This window comes from Acartia tonsa, chromosome 5, assembly GCF_053477335.1.
Source record: "Acartia tonsa isolate MP-2025a chromosome 5, ASM5347733v1, whole genome shotgun sequence".
Lineage (NCBI taxonomy): Eukaryota > Metazoa > Arthropoda > Copepoda > Calanoida > Acartiidae > Acartia > Acartia tonsa.
In genome coordinates, this window is record NC_137264.1 from 19,164,704 (window position 1) to 19,178,979 (window position 14,276).

At 32.3% G+C, this 14,276-nt stretch overlaps 1 protein-coding gene across 4 annotated transcripts in view; it reads right to left on the reverse strand.

Annotated features, from left to right (window-relative positions):
• Window positions 1–14,276, reverse strand: part of LOC145318931 (tubulin polyglutamylase TTLL5-like) — a 78,274-nt gene that overhangs the window by 52,674 nt on the left and 11,324 nt on the right. For all 4 annotated transcript variants that reach the window (XM_080160648.1, XM_080160647.1, XM_080160646.1 and 1 more), the window contains exon 2: window positions 2,491–2,611. In XM_080160648.1, the coding sequence (XP_080016774.1) occupies window positions 2,491–2,611 (121 nt within the window). The remainder of the gene's footprint in view (window positions 1–2,490; window positions 2,612–14,276) is intronic.

Below are 14,276 nucleotides of genomic sequence, written 5' to 3' on the forward strand. Positions count from 1 at the left end.
CTATTTATTTCGCGCAAGACATGTTTTAATTATGCTAGGAAAAAAAGAAAGTACAAACAAATTTGTTGCTTGAAAATAAGAGGAGGGGTAGTTTTTTCCCCCATGATTAATTGAAGCAGGAGGTCCTAACCCCAGCAAGGTCTATATCTGTGGTTCCCCAACACTACCCAGGACCCAATATATCCTTACCTAACCTGGCCTAAATTAATGAATAAACAAACGAAAAACTGCCCCATCGTTATTTTCAATTTTGTTTCAATATAAAGGTGGGACTCCGGGTTCGGTGTTAAATTAGGGAAAACGCCGCTTACTTTAAAAAAAAAGCCAATATAAATGATGGTATTAAAAATGAGTTTAAATGAATAAGAACAATCACTTTCATAGTTTTGGCAACATAATTTCCAAATTTTGACAGATTTTTTTTGGCATAAGTTCTATCTTAAACATATAAATTTTGTTACAATGACAAAAGCAATTCTAAAATTTTTAATGGAAGTATGCTTTTATTAGTAGCGAAGCTACTCTATAATTCGAAATGTCCGTCCGTCCGTCCGTCTGTCCGTCCGTGTGAGACAGAATAGGTTTACAGAAAACATCCATGACGGCCACACTGCCATTTTGCAGGTTTTAAACTATTTTTGTATTTTTCACATTTTCACCATATCTTCAGTGTTTATGGTCCAATTTTCAAAATTTTTTCAGTTATAGATATAAGAATTAAATTTCCCGTCGTTTAAAGAAAACAACCCTGACGGCCAGACTGCCTTTTTGCAGGTTTTAGGCTATTTTTATATTTTTCACATTATTCTCCATATCTTCAGTGTTTATGGTCCGATTTTCAAAATTTTTTCAGTTATAGATATCAAAAATAAATTTCCCGTCGTTTAAAGAAAACAACCATGGCGGTCCGACTGCCTTTTATCAGGTTTTTGGCTATTTTTATATGTTTTACTTATTTCCCCATATATTTGGTGTTTTTGGTCCAATTTTCGAACTTTTTTGGGATATCAGTATCAAAATAATTTTTCTCATTGTTATGAGAATCTTTTATGTAATCTACTTTGACCGTCGTCATCATTAAAAATAAAACAAGGTTTCGTGTTTATTTTCTCCTATAAATCTATTCTTGATTTTAATAAGTACACTTTAAATCTACTTTTACGTATTTTTATCCACGATTTTTTGTGCTTCGCTACTTATGGATGTTGTCATCCTTGTTTATAAATAATAATGTATTAATGAATTTCATCAAGAGATTCAACTCTGTAAGTGCTAATGCTCTTTTGTACTTCGCCTGCCATTCTTGTTGTTATTAAAAAATACAAATTTAGTCATAGTTAAAAAGTTATGTTATGACACTTTTACATTACTAAACTTATTTAGTAAGCCAAAAAATGTAATATAAATTACAAAATATTAGTCATAGTTTTAAAACTACCAAAATATTTTTTATTATTTTCAATGCTGTAACCCTTTTCTAATTAGATAATAAAAATGATTCATTCATAAGGAAATGTTTTTGCATAATGGAATATTTTTACCTTTTCAAAATAAAAAAAATGCTGAAAATGCTTAGTATTGGTATACTTCTATTGAAATTGAACATTGCTTGTATGAAAAAGACAAAATAATAAACCACTTTACTTACCGGACATTGTCTAGAGGCCCTAGTGTTAAAGAGCAAGCTAGTTTAAGGATATTTGGTACTTTATCAAAAAATGAATTTAAGTATTTTTGCTAATGATTATTTTGAAAATATAGCGAAGGAAAAAAGGTGCATAAAAATTTGATATTAAAAAAAGAAAATGAGAAAATTGTTGCTAAATACTTTATTTGTTATTTTTGTCATTGAATTTACAATTTTTTTGCATTTAAAATCAAAACACAAATATTATTAGAAATATAAAAAACAAATATTTCAAGATAATTTTAGCTCAAAATAAATCATTTGGTATTTTTAGGTGTTACTAGTATTTTGTATTTAGGAAAAAAATACAAATAAAATTGTATTTTTAAAAGTTTATAACAGACATCTCACATCTTATCTAACTAGTAAGGATATTTTTAAAAGAAATATTAAAGTGATCAATTTAAGATAAGAATAAATTTGATTTGAAGCTTTTTAACCTTATAATAATAAATAAATTATAATAAAAATACGTTATTATACACTTAAATTACCTAACTTATCCACAGATCAACAGAACAAAAGACAAAATGTCTTGTAGAGTAATAGTAAACAGAAGGATAAGTTGAGTTATAGGCTAGATACGAATTAGTCTAAAATTTATCTCTAACAGAAGCCGAGCAATTTTTAACACGTAGAAACAGCATGCCTCCCATACCATTATAATGTGAAGGATTATGTTCATAACTATGGATAATGTTTAAAAAAATCAGCCGTCCATCTTAATTAGCAGCCAAGAAAATAACGTTGTCATCAAAAAAGTCATTTAGTACAGGCATACAGACGGATATTAATTTGCTAACCTTTGTCTTCTTGTTCTCGTCGTTGATCCTCTTGATGAGCGCCTCAATCTGTGAGATGTTCCTTGTAATTCTCTGGCTCGAGTCTCCGTCAGATTCAGAGCTTAGTGTTCCACTACCATCACTGAAATTATTTATTTTGAGTAAAAATTATCAAACTAATCGTTTTCGAAATTCAATATTTTATTAAAGATCTACCAAAAATTCAATGCCTGTTTTGATGGCCGGCGTATTCAATGATTCGGGCCGTCAATATGATTTATATTTTCTTTTTGTTGTAAAATTGTTTATAATACGATGAAACTTTATTCTTTTTAGTGAGGTTGATAACTGGTTTTAATCCAGCGGAAATAAATCACTTTCGGAGCCATAAATATTACCAAAGTAAATATTTGTTCTATTTTAATTAGTGTATTATTTCTTCCAATCAATCAATGAAATAAAAACCCTATTAATTCTAAAAAAGAGTATAAATATCATTCAGTGTTATATTTTAAAATATTATCCTTCTTGAAGTATCACTTTAACTATAAAGTTAATATTAAAGTTTTGGCTTCTCATGAATACATGAATTTTATATCAGTTACTTTCTTCATTTAAGTTTTACATTTTCAAAATTAAATTTTAGAAATTTTTAAAGGCATTTTTTTATTGCATAAAAAATAGCAAAATATCTAATTTTTAAAGATAAAGCAAATTACTATCATTATTTTTTACTCATCAACAAGTACAATACTTTCTAAAAGTAGCAGTGGCCCTTTACACAGAGTACCCCTTTGATCACTAATTTTACAATAAATTGAAAATAATGGGGTCTTTGTCTTTTTGTTTAGGTCAGTTTATGTCAGACTATACTGGGTAGCCGCGCAGGGTTAGGGCACTGAAGGTTAAAGATCTACAGGTTTAGTACCCCATGCATAATTTAAGAAGAAAAAAATTACTTCCCTTCCTTTATTTCAAATTAGTTACAAAAAATAGGCGAGGGGATTCTCATTGCTCGGCAGGCACTATATATTTAAATTTAAGATTTTCAATAAAAAATTATTTGTTTATTAATTTAATGTAATCAAAATATCAAACTGATTAAAAACTACAGGACTATAACTACAATTGCAAAGAGCTTGACAGACAGACATTGTAAAATATCTAGCAGCTTATAAAAAAGGTAATTGATAGACATGCAAAAGAATGGCTTAACATTTTTCCAATAATGAAAAATAACATGGATATGCACGCAACTGTGTACAACTAAGTCTTGATTAATCTTTATTATTTAATAGTAGGTGGCTTCGCCAACAGACTATTAAGCCTAACCCTGACCATATCATATAACAAAAAGTAACTTTTTAGTGATTTAGGCTATCACCCCCTCCCCCCACAAAATCTTATTACTGAAATACAAGAGATTTTTCCCTAAAATTGAAAATTAGTTTTTTCTAATTAAACTTGTGTGATTCCATGTTTCCAATTTAAAAATCTTGGCTGCTTCTAGATTAAAGATTAATTTATTCTCCAATTAAGAGTGTAATATCTTCTGTATTTAGTAGCTTCAAATAATTTGAGAAAGAAAATTTCATTTTCAATTTAACTTCCCTGAATGAAGAATTATGCTTGTTAAACATGTTAAAAATGAATAAAGCATATATTTCATTCATAAAATACTGCTGTTTATGAATATTTATGTCGTTGCTCATTTTATATTCATTGAAAGAATTGACAAATACAATTTTTGTGGATTTTTAAATATTTATTTATCGCGTCGTATTTAAAACAGCTTACGGTTTCTCGGGACTAACAAAACTTGTTTTAATATTATGATTGTTTTTAATGTTCGTGGAAAGTGTCTGTAATACGATGCTATACATGATATTTCAGTTTAGCTGAGAACTTTTTCTAATCTAGAGGATATCAATTGGTTTCAGAGCCACACTAGAAATAAACTTACTTTTTTTGTGTCAATAATTTTACTTAATTTTGATAGCAGACTAAAAAATTAAAAATGTTTTACCTTTTACTTAGTTTTTAATTGAAAGAATGATACTATATATTCGCTTTAGTCACTTAGAATTTATTTACTGTTTAAGCTACAATACTTTTTTGTTTGCCTTGTTTGTCTCAGAAAGGTTAAGTCACTACTAACCTCTCTTATCCTAATAAAAGGGAATCTTGCAACGTCCAAAAGAAATTTATCATCCTGCATTCTTTATTGAATCAGGAACCCCTCAAAGAATCTTTTTTTGACATTCAGAATTTAAAAAAAAATATGAAAAATAGATTATTTATAGTCTTTTAGGTATTAATATTTTATTAATGAAAAAAATAAAATGAAACAAATTTAGCTGGGGAATTTTCTCTAATAATAGTATTGGGACTGAAGAAAAGAGGAACAGATATTTCATACAATTAAGCAAATAAAGCCTTTGTTTAAACTGCAGGTAATATCTAAGATTATTTTTGGAAACTTTTTTTCTGTACCCTCTCTCCATTATGAAACTTTTTATTTTTAAAATTTGTATTTAAGACAATGGCATACTTAGATTTGTAAAACAGCCACGCTATTTTGAAAATATTTTTTATTGTAAGAACACTGTGAAGTGAAGGGAATTAAACTTAATAAGCAAAGAAAGTCATTAAGTTTTGCACTCTAATGGCAGATTCTAAGAATATTGATTTTCGTTGATATCACACTATAATCTAGTAGGTTTAAGGTGTAAAAATAAGTTGTTATGTTATTATATAAAATAATTTTAGGACCCTATGGAGAGAATAGATCTGTTATGTTGATAATATTTTGTAAAACAAAGTTATACTAGCTGTTGTTGGTGAAAATTATGCACAAAACTTTTTGCAAGGTTGACTTGGGATATACCATTCAGATCATATTTTATAGATTATTATTAGTAGCTTTGCTAAAGCCTCTCTGGGGACTGCAACAAAAAGAGAGGGTCGAAGTTTTGTGAATCCTCCCTAGGCTAATGTTAAACTTTAGGTTATAGGCTAGGGAGCGCGGCTAGGCAGGAAAGGGGGCCGAGCACTGCGGCTAGGCAGGCTAGAGAGCCGAGCGCTGCGAGTTCATAATTCTGTCGGGGGGGGGGGGGGGGTGGGGGGACTCAAATTTTTAAAATTGAAAAAAAAATTTCAAAGAGGATATTACCTATTTTTTTGTTTATTTTAGCTGTACAACTTATTCCTGTAAATTTGTAAAATTTGAAAGCAAAAGTGGCAAAAACCAATACACTCTAAACTCTATGTGCAATTTCAGACAGGAATATGTATTCTATAGAAAAAAAAACAATATTTCAATATGCTATATATAATATATCTAGTTAAATTGGTCCTTTTCCGTTTTTGAACCATTTTAGTTTAAAAGGGCAAGATTATAGGTCTTTCAAAGTTCCCTCTAAAACCCGTTGAAACTTCTCAAAATCTTCTTTTGGGGGTTTAATTATCCCCCATTATGGAATTTTGTACCTCTCCAGAAAAAGCCTTCAGTTGCAAGAGTAAAATTTATGACTTATGTTATTTCAAAACAAAGTTTGATTTTAAATCAATTAACATATCCCTGTATCCATAACTGCAAAAGCTTCGCTGACAAAAGTTCAAGGAGGACAAGAACAAATTTATCATGAAAGTTGGTGCATAGAAGACATATTTGTTAGCCTAAAACCAAGCATTAAAAATGAATATAGAATGTACGTGTATATTATGACAAGGAAAAAATGTCAATTTAGAAAACTAATATGATATGAAACTCATTTATTGCTCAGTTCGTTCCTCTAGTAGGAGTGGAGTGGATGGAGTAAAAGGGGTGGATGGGGGATACAGTTATTTTAGCATTTTCCCTTTATTAGAAAACATACAAATCTGGTGTAACTTCAAAGTAATAATATATCAATTGCAACTAACAAGAAGAGAATGAGAGGCATTTACCTGCGATGCCAAAAACCTGCGGGGCGACCCTGTACTTTAATATAACCTAAAATAAGGAAAAACACTAACAAACAAGAACATCCCCCCACCTTCATTTTCAAAATTAGGAGAGAGGGAAGTGGTGTTCTTTGCTCGCTGGTACTTTGAGGGAAACCATCTTAAAATCAACACACAAACTGCCTTAAAGTATAAGCTTATAAAACCTCAGATATGTTTATCCATACGAAATTACATTTATTCTACATTGTACGCCTAAATTTTTATATGTTCTGTTCTACTCTAAATTTGTTTAAAATAACACAAAATCCGTGAAAAAATCATTGTTGGGAAAAAATAATAATGCACAGTGCGATGAAATGGCAAATATTTTTCAATTCTCTGAAATAATATGCAAAAAATCTATTTTATTGATTTGCAAGTCAAAATAATTTATGAAATTCGACCATATACATAGATTAGCTAAATGGTTTTATTATCAACATTAAAATTTACAAGATAGGGTGCGCAGCAATTCAGGAACATTTTGATAAGTATTGTAGCAATAGATATAAAAATAATTGCAACGGACTTTCGCTTTATTTAATAAATGATTCTTTACCCCATCCACTACTCTGACCATGGAGGAACGTATTGACCAATATCTGATGACTATATTTGCAACCTGAAGTGGCGATAAAAATTTCCCTGTCACAATATCCACATATTACTGTAGAATGAAAAAGATGCTGTACGTATTGGTGCAAAAAATGGGGACAAATTTCAAATTGTTTTGGCGTGTGACGTCATACCCCCATCTCTTTTCTAGGGGGTTTCTTTCCTCCTTCCCTTTTCTTTCCCCTCACTTGTGACGTAAATAAACAGCCCCGTCAAATCAATTTAAAAATTTCCCCATTTTTTGCACCAATACGTACAGCATCCGATAGTCAAAAAAAAAAACAATTTGGGCAACTGAAAAATAATAGTTATATAGTTTGTTACTCTAAGCCTGTTACTCATTTATATGTTTAATTCATTAAGTTCTGCTGTCATGGATGTTGTCATTTTTATTCTTGAGTTGCTAACATGATCAAATAAAAAAAAACAGACGTAAATTGAACACCATTGCCAATTGTTGCATGATAATACAAAAATTTAAGCAAATTTTCTGACAAGAGATAGAAGGCGGAGTTGCCAACAAAACTGAAATCATTTCATTTCTAAAAAAGTCAAAAAAGCTATTTGCTTTTACAAAAATGTAACAAATTAATTAAATCTAAATAATACTTTTTTGGAGCCAAAACAAATTCTAATGGATATAGAATACGTGGACACATTGACAGGGGACATTTATCGTCAATTTAGGTTACTAAAATGGTCCTCATTTATTGGTCAGTTCGTTCATCCAGTATAAGTGTAGGGGATAGGATAAAGGGGGTGGTTGGGGGTATCGTTATTATAGCAAGCTGCGAGTATCACTAACTGGTCCAAGTGGTGGGAACCTTTGTAGCGCCTTGTATTTTTTTATATTTCTGAGGCTTTTGGCTGATATTCAAAAACCCAATTGAAAGTCGGCAAAAGGTACCCACTCCGTGGGTAGAGTTACATATAACACCTGCCCTCTCTATTTTGTTACTTTAATTATTGAACACTTTTAAGTTGGCTACTCTGAAGACGGCGGCCATTCAATTTAATACTCAGACAGATTTACGAAGGACTAATTCAAAGAAACAACTTGTCTTTTATCAGGAATTCAAAATATCATGTTTCAACCTAAAATTCTCCAAGATTTATATTTTTGAATTATTTTAGATTATTAGGGGGAGAGGGGGGGGGAGTATATATGGGGATAGCTTATTCTTCTTCTATTTGCCAAACCTAGGCCAACAGCAAATTATTCAACATAATTAATAAACAACAAGGATGACAACATCCATAAAAGCGAAGCACTGAAACGGTAGGACAAACGGACATTAATACATGTATAGTGTCATAACTGAATAATCATAATATAAATGTATAAGAGTCAAAGCAAAATTGTAAGTAAATTTGTTGAAAAACTGCTTGATTCAGGATAATGTTTATGGACATACTTACATTTTTAGGACTTGATTATAGAGTTGCTTCGCTTATTAAATTATACTTTGTTGTCCCAGGAATTAATATACCAAAAATCAGATCAATCGGATGATTAGATCACATAAAAATTTGTTGTTAAAAAAGTAAAAAAATCAACATGTTTAAAATGGACGTACGGACATTTTGGTGATGATTATAGAGTTGCTACGCTTTCTAAATCGTACCTAACTACTAAAGGAATCACCATGCAAAATTTGAAATCGATAGGACAATTCTAACATGCCTAAATTAACGAAAAAAGCTATCCGTTACGGACGTACGTACGGACGGACCGACCCTAATTATAGAAAAGCTTCGCTTTTAAAAATTTTAATTAATTTAAAATTATTTTTATTCCTGGTATAATTTTAACAAAGTTTTCGTTTATATTTGATTATTATTTTCCAATAAAATGATTAAATGAAATTACTTTTTAAATTTTTCTTTTCCTTATTTTTTTTTGCAGAAAAAAGGCTATCTGCAGAAATATAAGTATTTTTTTTTTTTAAAATTTTTAGAGCAAAAAAAAACAATAATTTATTAAATACACCAAATAATACAGTTGTGAATATTCATATGTGCCTCTTAGCTGCAACCAAAAAATGGTCATTCATGTTTGTTTCAAATTGCTGTATTTTACTAGCAACCGCGCCCCAAGCGTCTAGGGGCTCTGTGTTTAAAAGGACAAAAGGGGTCTAGAAAAATAGCGTAAACCGAGACTTAAATCTGAAAATAAAATAGCCTAGAACCAGCATAGTACGCAAGGGAATAGAAATAGAAAACCCAATCAGTTCAGTAGTCAAGCTTAAGACAAAAAAACCTTTTATGTAATATAATACTTAATAACGGCTACATTTACATGCTCTGTATTCGAAGCCTTTCAATCAATCATCAAAACTATTTATAGATGACACAACAGTCAAACTCTTTTCTGATAAAATGTATTACTTGAATTACTAAAGTTGAGTTTAACTGAAAAGTTTGACATCTTTAAACGAGCAGAAAATTCTAGAGTTTAAATAAAACTAACAAAAACAATATTTCTCTTTTTTTAGTTTTCTGTTACCAAAACAACGTAAATCTAACATTCTAATTAGAGTAAGTGAAATTAATATATCATAATTTGCTGTAATTTCCAAAAAGAAAATTTGTATGTTGCAATATCTTAAAGGAGTTAAAAGAAAATTCACGCATTTGCTTTTGCTTTTAAAAGAAATCTAGTTACACTGAAAGGACTTTTTTGTTCAAAATTTTTCAATATTTTGATGTGATATTTCTAAAATGTGATAGCCAATGCATTTTATAATACTTTTTATATTCACATATTTTCTTATGCATTTCAATTTTGAACATACATGATTTATGGGAAAAGCCTAGTAAAAGGGCAAGTTGCTTCACCCCTTGCCTCTAGGCGAGGGAGGTTAAGTAAAGGAAATTAGCTTAAACCATCCTAATGCATATATTCCGCTTCCCTAAAAAGGACAGCAAATTCAGACTAACAGTTCCAGATATCTTTAATTTAAACAAAAAACCTTACATTTTCTTGAGAAAGGAGTAAGATTACCCATCAACACAAAAATTCTTATTGAATAAATCACAAATTCCATTTATGCATGTCTGTGTGCTTATTTACGATGCATTTTTTAAATTTTCTATCCAATGTCCTTTATCCCTGAAGAATAAGATGTCAGGGAGTTGCTTTGTCAACATTCATTCAAATTTGACTTTGTTACAGGAATATTGGGATAAGCAAACGTATTGGGACAAAGTAGCATATTGATGGCATAAATTTTCAAGTTTAAGTTCACAATAGGCATCCAATAATAGAGGTTATTGCACTCAACATTCTTAAATACATGATATTTACTTCGAAATTATGAGCAATTTTACGGATTTCTACAAATAAATCAACCTAACATTGACATACAGAGGAAATAACGTTAAGTGAGGCTTAAAGGATTTAATATTGATATATGAATGAAAAATTTATCATAACTTTCTATATATCTTTTTATGATGAACTGAAATTAGTTTCCGAATGTGAACACATTTTCCTAGGTGTTTCCCAATCCTATCTCAATATTTGCTACTAGCTAAAAAGCCTTCAAACTTCAAAAAAAAAAATCAAAATTTCAATGTATTAACGATTTATACAAATTTTGATTTTTTTTTTGGAAGTTTGAAGGTTTTTTAGCTAGTAGCAAATATTGAGATAGGATTGGGAAACACCTAGGAAAATGTGTTCACATTCGGAAACTAATTTCAGTTCACCCTTTTTATGCGTAGAGATAGTAATTTTTATTTTGTTGGCATATCCCTCTAGTTCTGATTTATTTGGTTTTCTTTTGTTTCTTACAAATATAAAGGGATAGTTCTACGAAGTGTATTTAAAGATTTAAGGTACTTAGAGTAGTGAACTTTTATATGTCTTAGTAGAATATATTAGGCATTGGATAGATATGATTATATGTTAAAGAATTTTTAACATTGACCAGACCAAATTTTTTTTATTTGACAATATCTAAAAAAGTTAAAGTGATTTGCCACATAAATTACATGAGAATGGTCTATTTTTTCCAAATATGTATAGCCAAAACACCAATATGAGAGAATCTTTTTCCACATATTTCACAAGAGTTATAAAAAAATTGAACAGGGGTTCCCCTTGGGACAAGTTACTTAAAAACATAAAAAATAGCGCCTGGTTCATTATAGGACAGGTTTTCTAGAGATTCTTTTTAAAACCGTCCGGTTTACTTACAATATACAAATTATCTCACGCGGAAATACCAACTAACCATACAACCATGCTATCTAAAGTTGTATTTATGACAAAAAAGTTTTCGCCATATATAACATGCAATGAAGTTGAAAATAAAAATGAAAAACTCATTTTTTAAAGAAAATCCCTGGTCAAATCTTTTAATTTTAATCAATAACTTTATATTATGCACTACTACGTTATTTAAAATAGAAAAAACTTACAGTTCACTATTTTGTTTTATAAATGCATTTCATGAAACTATCCCTTTACAATGCAATGAATATATACAGTAAAGACAGAACAAAACAAACATTATTATCTTCTTTTTTAAAGCGAAGCTTTTCTATGATTAGGATCCGTCCGTCACTGATAGCTCTTCTAGTTAATAAGGCATGTTAGAGTTGTCCTGTCGATTTTAAACTTGACGTGGTGATTCCCTAAGTAGTTAGGTATGGTTTAAAAAGCGTAGCAACTCTGTAATCGTTATCAGTATGTCCATATGTTCATTTTAAACATGTTGATTTTTCAATTTTGAATTATCTTATTCAAATGATTTTTTAAAACTATTGATTCCTTGGACAACAAAGTACACTGTTATAAGGGAAGCATCTCTATAATAAAGTCCTAAAAATGTATCTATGTTGTCCTTAAATTGTATACTGTATTTAAGAAGTCTTGCAACAAATTGATTTACAATTTTGTTTAGACTTTTTATACATTTATATTTTGACTATTCAGCACTGACACCTTACACGTCCAAAATGTTTGTTTGTAGTACCATTTCAGAGCTTCGCTTTTATGGATGTTGTCATCCTTGTGATGTAAGAATTTTGACAGTTTAAGCGTAGCAGCTTAATTCTTTAGGATATATCTCCCTCCCTACCTGCATATAAATATTGTTTATTAAACAATTAATTGTATCTAACCACAAACAGTAGCAAACAGACAATGGAGGCGAGCAGACGTCTTCATATTCAATCCTGTGTAGATTGAATTTTTTCAATCTTACCCTTACAGTCAGCTCTTCAAAAACATGGGTTGAAAATTGTATGGGTACCCATACTAATTCATGTGTTGTTAACATGTACCATCAAAAATAAATCTGCCTTCTTCATCGAAAACAGTGAAGCCACCTTTTTTTTTCTTCTGCAAAAAAAATCACTCAAGTTATAATGAGACACACCCCTCCTTAACCAAACTTTAGATTAAAAAAATTTTCCAAACATTCGGACAATTGGGCGTTCAAATAGGACCTAGTGGTAGTTAGAATCAGTTGAGAACAAAATCCTAGCCGTTCCTTCTTGCCAGATATCGCCATTTTAAGATTTTAAGTAAAATTACAATAAAAATCCAAATACAAACCTAAATCTTCTTTCAATTTTTTAGTATAATTTTAGTGAGACAGCCCCAAAACAGAGTATCTTCGCTCCTGTGGCCATACTGACTGTCTGGAGTTCCTAACAGAGAGTGCCTTCATGTGTTAACACAAGTAGGGATTCGAACCCATTCCCAAAACTAACAAATGTGGAATAGCTGTGTATTACAGCATGATGTCAGTATTTTTAACACTGATAGATGGTTGGCCAGCAAAGGTAGAGCATATCCTAACCAGAAAACCTGATCATTCACCCACAGGCTCCAGTGGAACACCTTTGAGGTCTGCACCATATGTTTTCTGGGGTGTTGTTCACCTGCTCCCATGGATTGGGCAGGTTTAGACCCAATGGTGCCCTCAGACTCCCATTAACCCTGCCATTTGGGCCAAGTTTAGAGTGATGTTACACTCCTGGCCCGTGAAATGGGCCGTGAGATGCTCCCCTGCAAAGATCAGCACAACCGCCACAGAAGGATAGCTACAGGTGGTGGGCCACATACATTTCTCAAGATGCAAGTTAGCCCCATTCTGATCTTTATCCTCCAGGAGATCATGGTAATGTGCTTTTTGAACCATACCCTGAGCCTGGGAGGGTTCTTTCTGATGAGTTGGGGACACAGTTACAGTTTGACAGACCTGAGCTGGTGGTATGGATTAGTTGGGAGAGTAGCCATGGTCGCCCCCACTCACACTAACCAAGTGGCCCCAGCCCTGCCAAGCCTAGGACCTGGGTCTTTCCCACAACCAGCGGCTGAAGGGCAAGAAGCGCTCTAGCCATACAATTAACTGTCTGGCCAGGGCTGCTTTCAAGGGGCCACTGTAAGCCACAGCCCTTTTTCCCATAGAATTCCCTAAGGTCAAGGTGCACCTGAGCTGACCGATGAAACCGTGAAACTGGACAGGGGCTATTCTTAGTTGTACACCCCCATGGTGTTCAATGTGCCTCCAGGAGGTGCGACTGCATCAAACTGCCCCCCAGGACAGAGATGGTGGACAAGACCAGGCCAAACTTCCAGTGCAGGGGCCTGACTATGAGGACCCCAGGTACAAGTTCAACAAGGAGCTGACCATGCATATCAAAAACAACAGCTAGAGGGTATCCAGAGGGGCATGCATTGCCCGAGCCCAATAAACAAATTACCACTGTCGTGCTGTAATATACAGCTATTCCACCTTGGATAGTTTCAAACAGTAACTGTGTCCCCAACTCTCCCAGAAAGAACCCTCCCAGGTTCATGGCATAGTTCAAGATGCACACCACCATAATCTCCTGGAGGATCAAGATCAGGGTAGTGCTAATTTGCATCTTCAGCGAAGGTATGCGGCCAACCACCTGCAGCTATCCTACTGTGGCAGCTGTGCTGATTTGTGATTGGCAGGGGAGCATCTCATGAACAGAGCATAGGCCAGGTGTGTAACATCTTTGAGCTTGGCCAGGGTTAATGGGAGTCTAAAGGCCCCATTAGGTCTCAACCTGCCCAATCCTAGGGTACAGGTGAACAACACCCCAGTAAACATGTGGTGCAGACCTCAAAGGTGCTCCACTGGGCCCTGTGGGTGAATGATCAGGTTTCTGGTTAGGATAGGGCTTGCTGTCTATCTGTCAGTGGTAAAAACACTGACCTT